This window comes from Lupinus angustifolius, chromosome LG18 (genome assembly GCF_001865875.1).
Source record: "Lupinus angustifolius cultivar Tanjil chromosome LG18, LupAngTanjil_v1.0, whole genome shotgun sequence".
Lineage (NCBI taxonomy): Eukaryota > Viridiplantae > Streptophyta > Magnoliopsida > Fabales > Fabaceae > Lupinus > Lupinus angustifolius.
Genome location: NC_032026.1, coordinates 12,390,228 through 12,403,502, shown reverse-complemented (window position 1 = coordinate 12,403,502; position 13,275 = coordinate 12,390,228). Strand labels below are relative to the sequence as shown.

The window sequence follows — 13,275 nt, the reverse complement described above, 5'->3', positions numbered from 1 at the left end:
GGCAGGAATACATAAAATGTGTCTGAAGTTATTATTTACATGTTGCCTATTGGGAACTCCTTCGGTTTCTTAAATTTACAAAAGAATTCAATATGTATACACTGTAAGTATTTTTTACACTGAAAGCAAATCATCTATCATTAATTTATTAAACACTATTGACTCTCAAACAAAAGTAATACATATCAACAGTGGATGATGTGCTGACAGTGTAAAAAACTTTATACTCCCAGTGCATAGATTTTAAACTCTTTACAAAAAGGGGCTTATGTAGGATGTGATTACATGATGTGAAATTTCAATTTTATTAAAGGTGAAAAGTTCATTATCAAAATGCACGCAGTTAACTTTAACTTAGTTCCATAATCGATTATCAACAAAATCATGGAAGAGAGCTATTACACAGAGGTGAGGTTGTGCTGCCATATTAGTCCCATATAAGAAAAAGATACAAGTGAGACATTAATATTAAGATGTGATGCAGACATAAAACTGTTAAGAAAAAACAAAAACTTAGAAGCATACCTCATTGGATCTTTTTTTAACATTGTGCTGATCCACTAGGCCTAACGAGTGAATAAAACTTTTCAGCATAGCTGCAATTCAAAGTTGTGCAATCAAAACATTTATGTTTGTCCAAGAAGCACAACGCCAGTTTGGTGTCACGTTGTTCCTTACATATATTAACAACTACACTCTCATTGTGTCTCATCACATATGAGATGATATGGATTAGTATCTTCTCAACTGTTTATTCCCCCCTCTCAGTTAATCATATTGAAGTTGGATCATATCTTTTATCTTATAATGAGTGTTACTTCATGTGTTATAAGTCATAAATAGTAAAAAAAAGTACTTAAAAATTAAATTTTAACTTCAATATATTTTTTCTAACCGATCACAACGGCATGATAAACGAAATGGCTTCATTGTGGACAGCAAATATGCACCAATGGCCACTACAAATATGTGGTGCATAGCAGTTATTTCTTGTCCTAGATATATCTCATATGTTATATTATGTCAATGATAATAAAACAAAAATAACAATAATAATAAATGTTTAAAATGTTTATTTGACACACGGACAACGTGGACTAATTCTGTGGATGCTAAGCTAAAAAAAACTATATGCTAAATGGAATCATGTTATTAGTGTAAAGTTTTGAATATCATACTTTACATCTTATATGCTTATTTTATGTCGTATTTTTTTTATCTATACACGTTTTTTATTAAAACATTTATCTCTCTGCCACTCATTTTACTATTTGTGTCCAAAATACTTCCCCTGCTAAATCATCAAGGCTCTATCTCTATTTTTATTTGATCGAAGGATGTTTGTGAGGCCCTCCTTTATTTTTCCTGTAGAAAATTGCAATACAAGTTTAAAGAGAATAAACCAATGCTGTTACTTAATAATCATAAAATAATCTTACATATATTTATCCTGTCCGACCAAATCTCACTAAGTGAGAGTATTGCTGACTAGGCCGTTTTTTTATTATTGCAATAAAGTTTGAAGTTTGGAATAAATAACAGCTTTGCTAGTAAAATAGAGAGGACAAACCAACACCGAGAGTGAACTGTAATGTAATCATGTTATCATAGAAGGAGCTACTTCATCTTTCACTTAACTTGAGAATGTTTTTCGTTCCCCAAAACCTTTTTGAACTCTTCCTGCTTCTTTTCTCTCCCACCGCCACCGACAATCCAGAAAATCTGGTACATTTGGCGGTTCTGACATATATGCATGTGTTCATCCTCCTCACCTTCTGATTCTATAAGTTGAATGTTTCAAACCAAGAATCCATAGCAGTATAGCACTAAAGTAAGTTACTTGCTCTTCTCCTTAAATCTGTCAAAATATCTTGATTGACTCTCATCAAGTGACTTGAGCTGAAAGGGGAGAAGAAAAAGAAGATGGTGGGGTTGAGCTTCAATGGTGTATTAGATTTGGTGTTTGCTGGGGTGTCCATGATGATTGGTTTGTGGTTTTTGGCTATCATTGCTGCTTTTCTATGTTCTGCCGCTTTCTTGCAAAACTCCAGAGATGTCTCCTGAATTGAAAGAGATAAACTTTGGTATCCACTTGCAAGTGTAAACTATGTTGGTGAATTTCTTATGATTTGTATTTTTTCTTGTCTGTAGATTTCTCATGTAGCATAACCATGCAACTATTTGAAACAATGTATTGCTTCTTCTATAATAATTCCAAGACATGAGGATAAATAACTGTTGAAGTTCTGAAGTACCATTGGAAAATGTTATAAAACAATGTTAAAGTTGTCATACTTTGTTTTGCTGGTTATGATTTCCGTAGATGTCTCTACTACTAGTACCTTCACATCTAGAATATGATATGATGCCATATTCAAGGTAAAATCAGACAAAAATGAAAAGCCACATTCGTTTGGGGAAGTTAGAGGGTAGCGGAAAAAGGAACATTTGTGAACTTACTGAAATTTTCAATAGAATCCATTATTACTATGCATTCTATCATCTCTGCATGGTTACTCATACACACTCCTAGTACGTTGTAACAATCTTATAGATGCTTCAAGGTGTCTTACTTTTACATATTTAACCTTTTTGGAATGAATACAGTCAAGTTATTAACAAATTATTTATTATTTTTATTAATTATATATAAAAGAATTTATACATACATTTCAAGTTGAGTACAAAGTGAGATATAACTCAGGCATGGTCCAGGTGTTCACTACTGGAATGAGAGAATGTAACTTATCAGCAACTTGAAGATCAATAAGCACCATGGACCTAATTTCATGCTTTTCCGCATATGCATGAAAACCTGATACTGTGAAACCTTTCTGAGGTTTTGAACTGAATCTGCTGCATCAATACACATTTCTTCCTTGACTAAAACTTCACCATTTTTTGTTGTATCTATAAATATATGGGTTAGCAAGTAAAAAAGTTGCTTGCCCCACTATTCTGCATTTAGAATATCTGCTGCTATGGAAAACTAAAATCATGCCATGGCATCAGCCTGTTTTCTAGTCAACCTTGCATATAAACCATCTTTTAATAGAAGTTCCCTGTGACTCCCACTCTGCAGGAACACAAGTTAATGACAATAATGTTTCAGGTTATGGTAAAGAAAAGATAATGAAAAAAACAAAAAGGTATAGTTTTTCATTCAACACATAACAAACATCCAATGAGTTTCACTCTTGCATGGGATTTTAAAGAAGCCTATTTTACTCATAAGTTCTACAAGGGCAACTTAATGTGTGTTTCATCTCCACATTATTGAACAATCAGATGAAAATATTGCAACAATCACTGTCTTCATGGTTCTATCCCATATGCTATATCCATCACTTCTCATGATATAGCAGAAGAGTCTGATGAGTCAAATTCAAACCCATAAAATTGGCACGCAGAGAATATGTATAACCTTCTAACCCAACTTTTTCATAAGCGTGTGAGCTTTACATTGGTAATGGAGCAAACCACTTTGCAAAAAAAAGTAAATTGTATTTAACCCAAATGTGGTTTGCCCCTAAAATACTTTACCCCCTTGTATTTTATATTGTTACCCAATGACTCCATTCCAGCTTTTTCTAAGTTTTTAAATCAATTGTTGTCAAATTGTGATAGATTTTTTTAAAAGTAAATATCAATTATTTATCTTTAAAAAATTATAAATATTACAAAAGTTACTGTCTGCTTATATTCACAATAGAATAATTGCTCTAAAAAAATAGAAAGACATAATTTGAAGTCAAACACATTGTTTCAATGTTCTCTGATATCTGAATAATATACTTTTTTTTATATGCTTAACTTCAACTAGCTTTGCTTGCCTTGTGAACTCTATTTAAATCTTAGATGAGAATTTCGTGCATTGAGTCGTTTTAATTTTTAACTTCAATTAAGCTACTTTCTATATGATTACATACTTAAATAGAAAAAATTATCATCTCATATTTTGCATTTGATTAAAAAAAATTTTGTTATTCAGTTTAATTAAAAAATAGAAAGCCAATATTTTTCAATTAAGTCTTCATATCTTTTCAAGAAACTATTATTTTATTGTGACTAAATGCAAGACAATAACTTAGTAAATATTTTACATATTTTTGAAAGATATATAAATGATATTTACTTAAGAAAATTATCACAATTTAACCAAAAATGATTTTAAAAATTAGAAAATGGGGGAAGAGGCCAACATAAAACACAATGAGGTAAAATGTCAAAGTTCAGCACAGGGGATAAAGTGTTTTCAGGCCAAACCACAAGAGGCTGAGTCCAATATACCAAAAAAAGAGAACAGATCTGATGAAAATATCATGGATAATAAGCTTCAAAAAGGATTATGTATAAGAATATTTAGGGCATTCAAAATGATTCAACAAAACACCAACCTCAAGAACATGACCACTGTCCATCACAACAATTCTGTCAGCTGCTTGTATGGTAGAAAGCCTGTATAAACCAGTTCATACATTTTAACTTCAAAACTAATAATTGTGAGACCATTTAAATGACTCTGACAACACAAAGTCCTACCTGTGTGCAATGACTATAACACTTCTCCTTGAATGGGAGTCACTTCTCACAGATCGAAGAACACCCTGCACATATATAAAGGAAACTCAACCATGAATGTCATTTCTTAATAGTTCTTACTTGAACTTTACTGTGTCAAACTTCCAACAATGCTTGGTTGTGGTGGAAGTAGATCGAGACCACAGACAAACTTGTTATTTTTTCCCACAGGCATAGCTCACTAAAGTTTAGATAAAACTTTCCACATGGTAGCGACTTCCAAGATTTGAACCCCCGATATTGGATTCTAGGCAAACTTTGCCTACAATATCATGGGTTTGAATCCTAGAAATGCCAGGGAAAGCTTTACCGAATCTCGACCCTAACCATGTCGAATTACTACCCGTGCTCAAAGTAGTGTGAGCAATTATTCAGGACACTAAAAATTGCCAATTGGCTTGTAGTAGTTTCCATAAGCAGACCTTGACATTATGTTCACTCTCAGCATCCAGTGCACTGGTGGCTTCATCAAGGATCAATATTTTCGGATCCCGGAGAAGGGCTCTAGCAATAGCAATTCGCTGCTTCTGTCCCCCACTTAACAAATCATCATCAACAAGTGTTTCATAACCATTGGGAAGTGCAGAGATGAAGTCATGGGCATAGGCCTGCTTTGCAGCCCATTCAACATCCTCCTGTTTTACATCTCGAGCACATCCATATCTGATGTTTGAACTAATATCCATCCGGAACAGCTTTGGTTCCTGAACAAACAAAGTTTTAGGTTAGGAGAAAATAGCCATATGCATGCGAGTGATTCACTGAATTTCGTCAAAGTTGGGAATTTAAGAACCTGTCCAACATATCCAATTCTCTCTCTCCACCAGATGACATCCATGTTTTTAAGAGGGATTCCATCTATCAAAATCTGCGACAAAACTTCATGTTAGGAAAGTAGTCATGTTGAAAGTATCTGCTCTAACAATACTACCAGCATATCTGGCTACGAGTACTTCATATCTAATTCTGAGAGAAGCCTCTAATTAATATATGTGATTGCGAAAAATGGTGACTTATGCTAAAAAAATTAACATTATGAAAATAAATTTTCATAATATAGTCTACCAAAGTGTTTCTTAGGTTGTGAATGTAATAAAATGAAGAATTGAAGAGAAACATAACAAGGAATATTTGAATCCAAGGCCTTAGAAGCTGGAATCAGAAACAATGACATTTCTATACACTTTTTCTTACAAAGGACGAAAAAAACATAATTCCATCTCTTTGCACTTATTCCAACTATAGAGGTTAGTCTTTTAATTCATGTTAAATATCCCATTGACATCAAATTCACTGTCAGTTTTAATGAGAATTGAAAACCAAACTCTACCTGACCATTTGTAGGCTCATAAAGACGGAGTAAAAGGTTTACCAGTGTGCTTTTTCCACTACCACTAAGACCAACCTATGCCAAATCAAAAGAAACAACATAATAATCTCAGCCAAATTAAAGGCAAGGAATGAATGAATTGAAGAGACAAGAAGCACTTTCTTACAATTGCAACCACCTCACTGGGATGGACAACAAAGTTTACAAGTTGCACTACCGGTACCTGTTACAGTGCCCTGTCATTAATTGAGCTTGTATGACTGACTGATAATCTTAACCTTGTGTGGATGGACAATAAAACTGAATGTAACTGGTTAAAAAAACCATGCAAAGAGAGAAAGAGAAGGGTGCCAGAAGAATTCAGAAGTCAACATAATACCCAGAATATAAACCATTCCACTAACTTCAGAAATTGCATTTGTATTGAAGAATGAAGTTGCATGCACAGTGTTATAATGAGGAACCATTAGATAAATCCGTATACACTGATCCAAAAACTCTTCTAGCAACCCCAAAGAAGAAAAGAATGTTTTTTAATCAACATTAATATTAAACATCCATTTTCCTAGAAAGATGATAATAGCATACTATATCACCACTGATTATCTGTCAACAGCATACACTCTTGATGTATGAACCCATGTTTTTTGAGGGGAGGGGAGTGGTTTAAAAAAATTCAGCATTGAACTTTTTATTTTTATTGTAGAACAATTTATCCTTTACTTAAGTAACCGGAGAGCAAAACGAGCATCAAATATGAAAGTTTAAAATCTAGGAGTCAAATGAGATGTTAGCAATAGGAGATCTACCGTTGGCCTTGAAGGATAGTGAAAAGATATGTTTAGAAACTCAATTTGCCCTGTTAAGCTCTGCAACTTTACTCCTGTAATAAAGTTAAACCCAATCTTCAAAATATGTAAAATTAAAACAATGAAGAAAAGTTATGCAAGAATACATTATTTCTATTTTCTACCATATGAGCTTGTTTTTTCACTCAATTATCTAATATTATTGGTAGGGAAGTGAGAATGGACGCAAGGAAGTTGCAAACTACAGGGCACCAAGCACCTGATAGTATGTTATACTGTTAACCGCAATGTACTAAATTAATAAGAAGTTGTTCACTCAATGAAATAGTTGAAACGTAGCTCATAAAAATACTTGCCTCTAGCTATGAATTGGCTGCTAGATGTGAGATCCATTAAATGAAATACTTTTTCACTAGCCCCAACAGATTGCATCAAATTGGAGATATTGTCTCCCACCCACCAGGTTGAAAAAATTAGCCATTCACTGTATAGTATAAACTTAGTAAGTTTCTCTGCTGTAATATGACCCGCAAGAATAGAAATTCCTCCAAACAGCACAGCAATAACCTATAGGATTAAATGTTCCAATAAAACAGAAGTCAAGTACAAAGGTTTAACAGGAATTTAATAACAAAAAATATTTACTATTAATCCTAGCAAACATTCTTCCAACAGCGAGACTGAAGTTTAAAGGGGGAAAGGAAAATGGAAAGAAAAAAAAGATTTTGGAAACACTTAGTTGTACCTGAGTTGAGTGATAAAGAGTGTTGAAGCTTAAATTCCAAAATCCATATGCAGCACTTTGTCGCAAGCTTATGTCAGCTAATTTCCCCAGCCATGATTTGTACCTATAGATAGAGACGGACAAGACACATGTGAAAACATCAGAACAATAGGAATGGATGAGTACATAAATACAATATGATCATAATAGCATTGTCACCTTCCAAGTTCTTCTTCTTCTGTGCCATAAACACGGACAGTTCTAATGAGTGAGAATGTCTCCTGAGCCACCTATGATTAGTTAGTGAGAAAATCGTTATTACAATGGCATTTATAAAAATACAGAACAAGTAATAGTATTAGGTGTCTTATTCTACTTCATTGGCAGAAGCTGTGACTTCTTGGATCAACCTTGCTGACTTTTTCTGGTACCTATGCAGGAATATATAGCCAAATTAACACCAATGAAATAAAGAATACAAACAGGGTAGGACAGAAGCTTGGGAAGAGCTTAAAACATCAACGTTTTTTATCTTACAAAGCAATATATAAACGTCTACCCTCTCATATCCCACCGGGTGAAATCTCATGCATTGATCCATCTTCCTTAATGCAATATATGAACATCTAAAAAACACTATTGTAACACAAGGATTTATTGGCCATTTTTAGTAGAGAGAAAGCAGCCCATAGAAGCCTGAGTCCTGTAGAAACCTTGTAAGGAGAGTAGATTAGATGGAGGGTAGCCCAAACACCAGAAGTAGAAGTAGAAGGAGAACAAGAGAAAATAACATGTGAAACCATTACAACCGGTTTAGATATCAATGGTTTGTCTATAGGCATGATTGGCAGTGGAACATTATGACATTGTTTGGTCCATGTAGCCAACCCCAATTAGTGAGAAAAAGATTAGTTATTGTTGTTGTTGAGAGAATGGATGCATAGTGTCTTTCTTATTATGTAGAGTAGATTATGGTAGAGATTTGGGGAGTGCACATTTTGGGTAAGTCTCGGTCCAATGGTAAGCTTGTTGGTTCGTGGCAAAGAGGTCACAACTTCAAATCCTGGAAACGGTCTCTTCGTTTATGTGGGTAAGACTAGAATGCATAATCTACCCTCTTCATACCCCATTGGGTGGGAGCCTCGTGCACCAGGCCCCAGGCCACCCACATGCTGCCCCTAGCAAAGTTCAATAATCACTTGTCCATGTAAGATAACAGAACATTGGTTGGCATGGGGACTTGAGAGAATTTCTAATCTAATTATGCTTTAGTCATTATTGGTCATTCATCCATTTATAGAGGATTAGAGATGATTGGCATTGCACAAGAAATTACAAGATCAATCTAATAACCTAACAATTCCTAAGTTCATGAATGTCTAATTCATGTAAGCCTCAATTCATCTATAAATAGATTCGTGTATAACTAGATTTAAGTATGCATACTTCAAGGTATGTATAACTAGATTTAAGTATGCATACTTCAAGGTATGTATAACTAGATTTAAGTATGCGTACTTCAAGGTATGATTTCATTGCCTTATTGTAATACTAAATTCCTAGAATTTTCTACATTACTAATTTCTAACCGTCCATTGTATGTCCCTAGAAATAGAGTCTCATGTTTTTAAAGGATGAATTTGAAGAAAATCAACCAAGAATATACCTCCCATAACGTAGCATGACTGCAGCTAGTATGGAGCATATCAGTAATGTAGATAAACCAAGTTGCCAAGACAAAGCCAACAAATAGATTAACGAACCTGTCCCCTAACAAGATTTAAAAAATAAAACAATTAAAGCTTCTAAAGCTTGGGACAACAGTTTTTGTGAACAATGCATCTTTCATAACTAAACCAACCTGAAGCAAATTGCGCAATATCAAGTTAATATCATTTCCAATAACCCGCGACACTTGTTGACAATCTGCCCCAAGCCTACTAGTCAAATCACCAACTGTTTCAGTGTCAAAAAATGATATATCCTACAATAAGGACACGGGTGAAATGTGTTAAACCACATACCAAGAGAAAATAAATAAAAGGAGCAAGACTAAGAGATCAGTTATTAAGTGTATCAGAACCTGAAGAAGAAGGGAAGAGTACAATGTTTCTCTCATTCTCTTAACCTGAACAAATTGCAGAGTTAAATCTCCATACAACGGTACCATACAGCATTATCTAACATGTGAAGAAACACATGGTTATTTCATTTATTAGAACCAATACAGTCATTTTTTTATATATGGTTTTTTGGGGCGGGGCGGGGGGTGATGGCCATTGCTCGTGCCGAAATACATTATACTTCTAATTTTATCATGTTCTAATCTACATAACCAAAAAGAAGCTATGGCTCTTTTTGCATCTACAGTTTTAACTTTTCCCTCCGGACACTCTTATTAGTTAGTTATTACAGACTATGTAGTAGTGCAGTAAAACCTCATTCAAGCTTATCCTGCAGAGAAACTCACCAAAATCATGTTTGCAATGCCAAAACAGCAACCTCGGATCCCACTGCAGCAAGGAAAAAGCTTGTCAGGAATCCTCATAACCCACGTGCAAGTGAAAAGTTTCAATTGAAACAGTATTAAAACCATTGAATGCAGAAAAGGTTCAATTTCGATCTATTAAACAAGTCAAACACCGATGATGATATTTCAATATACGATTAGATGATACATGATAACATATCAATTTCTCAATTTATATTTCTTTATTACAGCTGTCCTAGGAATCTTATGAGGAATAACGAGAGGTTCTTATATAGTAACCCTACAACAGTAGAAAACTAACACTTGACATGGCATAACATTACATGTTGTAGCATTGAATATAAAATAGAGTTTAATTATGATGCAATATCATTATAAAGTTTTTTACACCATCAATCAACCACAAATTACAGAATGTGTGAGGAGGTAGTTATTATGAGGGAATCAAATCTTTGTAATGATGTGTCGATACATAATTGATTGACTATGCAAAAACCTACACAAAGAGCGCATTAAAATTAAATCCTATAAAATATTAATAAACCAGATATAAAGCTTCACTAGAACATTTTAGAATTACTCAGGAATAAGAGCATTATATTAGTATATTATATACAACTAAAACAGGAATACAGGATAGAACACACAAAAAGCAGAGATAATTATCCCCTTTTAGCTAAGCAAATTCAAGTGCATCCTTTATGTAAGTTCTTATAGTAACAGCAATTAGAGACTAAGAACAGAAAGAAGAAGAAAAAAGGAAACAGAATAATCATATGACTATAAGTTTTAACAGGTAAAAGGGAGAATCGACCATACAAGATTTTGACCTGCATATTCCCGAAATTGTACACATGAGAACCAACAGACGCACATTCCGGTGAAAAACCGTAACATCAGCACTCTGTGCTGAGAATATTGATGCTGTCATGAAATGCGGTATTGAAATCTCAGAAACCTGAAACACCCATTTAACAGAAGTTCGCAACTTTGATCTCAAATTGGAAATTTAATGAAGTAAACATAGAAGAACAAAAACTCAAGGAAACACACCGCAGCGAAAATGAGAGCAGTGAAAGCAGCAAAAATGACCCACCGGTCACGAGAAACAAGGTCCCACATTTTAGCCAAGGCGCGCCACACAGTGACAGGTTGAGCCAGAACCTGAACCTCAACATCTTCATCTGATAGGTCCCACCATTTTCCACCTGGCAAAACCGAAGGAAACGACTGAATCCATTTTCTGAGTCTGTGAAAAAAGTCAGTAGCATTGACTTCATTCGAAGCTTCTGGATTGTTCTGGAAGTTGGCCCCGTTTATGGAAGCTGATTTTGGAAGATAAGAGGTTAAGAGAATGCGCCGAGAATGAACGGTTTTTCGCGTCGTGGTGAAAGGAAAGCGCTTCTGAGTGGCTTTGATGATAAGAGGTTGAGTTTTGTTGTTGTGATAAGTGATGGAAGGAATTAACAGAGATTGTGTTTGTGTAACTGCAAGTAGAAGAGGCATGGTGACAGAGAAGAGAACAGATACAATGAAGATAGATTTTTTCGGGTTAAGGTTGGAGGAGCTTGAGCGCGCTATGCAATGTTGTGGTCCATGTCTATCAGACCCGAGAACGTGGGAAATGAAGGTATGGTTAAGGTGTTCCAAGCTTGATTTTCTTGGTTCTTCTATCACCTACCACACAAAAATATGCAAACTACGGCAACGTTTTGTATTCATTACATTAATTTTGTATTTCTTTAATCATTTATTTCCTTTCCTTTTGGTCGTTACCACTTAACTCTATTCTATTAAACTGTGTCTTTGTTTAATAATGCAATGGAAGTAAGGATGCGCTGAAAAGCAAATAGAAAAAGTCAAAAAAACAGAACAAAGGTGTATCTAGTTGTTTAAAATTAAAAAATAATATTAATTTATACAAATCCATGTCTCACTCGCTGATTCTGATTGACAAGGGATAGAGCCGTGCACACTTCTTGTTGTAATTCCCCCTAAAACTCCGATTGATTATCTTATACAACACTTCAAGTTAAATGTAAAGCTTAACAATCAAGTGCACATAATAAATAGCAAGAGTTTTCCTGGAGACTTAAAAGAGCAAGAGTTTTCCTGGAGACTTAATATACAGGTTCCAAGTCTTCTCTTTCACTTTTCTTCCTCCAAAATTCAACTTCCAAACTGTTGGAAGAAGATGAGTTGCATATACCTTACACTAAAACTGATGCAGAATTGTTTGATAAGAAATTGAGAAGATGAGAATGAAAGAATCAAAAGGAATGCATGAGCTTGTTATTCACTTACTTAGGCATTGTTTCTATTTATAGACTAACTACCATAACTAACTATAACAACCTTCTAAAAATAGCATTTGAATTACAATTTTCTAATACTCTCCCTTAATTCAAAAACAACTACAAGCAAACTACACTTAACATCTTCCTCAACTCTTTGAATCTATCTATCTTCAATGATTTGGTCATAATATCAGCAATTTGTAAAGCTGTCTCACAATGCCTCAATTGTATCTTGCCTTTCTCAACTTGATTTCTAAGGAAATGGTATTTCCTTTCTATATGCTTGTTGCGTCCATGGCATACAGGATTCTTAGCCAAATTGATAGCTGACTTGTTGTCAACTAACATCTCTACCTTACCATCAAAATCAACTCCCAATTCATCAAGTAAGGAGGTCATCCATAGAGCTTGACACGCAGCATGGCATGCTGCAATGTACTCTGCCTCACAGGTAGATAGAGCCACTACCTCTTGCTTCTTGGAGCACCAGGATGTTGGTGAACCAGCTAGGAAGAACACATAGCCCATAGTGCTCTTCCTTTCTAGTGGATCTCCACTCCAATCCGAATCAGAATAAGCAACCAGTTGAACTCTGTTCTCTGTTTGCTTATGGAACAGAATTCCAAACTCAGGAGTGCCTCTTAGATATCTAAGAATCCTCTTGGCAGCAATGAGGTGTGATTTCCTTGGATCATTCATGAATCTACTCACAACACCAACACTGTGTGCAACCTCTGGCCTTGTGTGACAAAGGAACCTTAGGCAACCAACAATTTGTCTAAACAATGTGTTATCAATCCCAGCTTCATATTCATGCCTGCATAGCTTCAGATTGGTCTCTGCAGGTGTCTCAGCAGAGTTGCAGTTCAACATATTGAACTTTCTTAGTACATCTTGAGTGTACTTTCTTTGATGCATGAAGGTTCCTTCCTTGACTTGCCTGAATTCAATTCCAAGGAAGTAGGATAGCTTGCCTAAGTCAGACATTTCAAATTCTGCTTTGAGGCCTAGCTTTATCTCTTCAATTCTATCTGAGTTGCTAC

The 13,275-nt window shown here is 34.8% G+C and overlaps 1 protein-coding gene across 1 annotated transcript; it reads right to left on the bottom strand.

Moving 5' to 3' along the window:
• LOC109333248 (ABC transporter B family member 26, chloroplastic-like) lies at positions 2,608-11,651 on the bottom strand. Its single transcript, XM_019568624.1, has 18 exons — positions 10,989-11,651; positions 10,766-10,893; positions 9,915-9,957; positions 9,528-9,572; positions 9,306-9,428; positions 9,111-9,214; positions 7,821-7,875; positions 7,664-7,734; positions 7,466-7,568; positions 7,077-7,287; positions 6,721-6,794; positions 6,078-6,134; positions 5,912-5,986; positions 5,375-5,449; positions 5,004-5,285; positions 4,543-4,607; positions 4,398-4,458; positions 2,608-3,076 (listed from the first exon to the last, which is right to left on the bottom strand). The coding sequence occupies exons 1-18, from the start codon at positions 11,439-11,441 to the stop codon at positions 2,996-2,998; spliced, it is 2,106 nt and encodes a 701-aa protein (XP_019424169.1). The 5' UTR covers positions 11,442-11,651; the 3' UTR covers positions 2,608-2,995.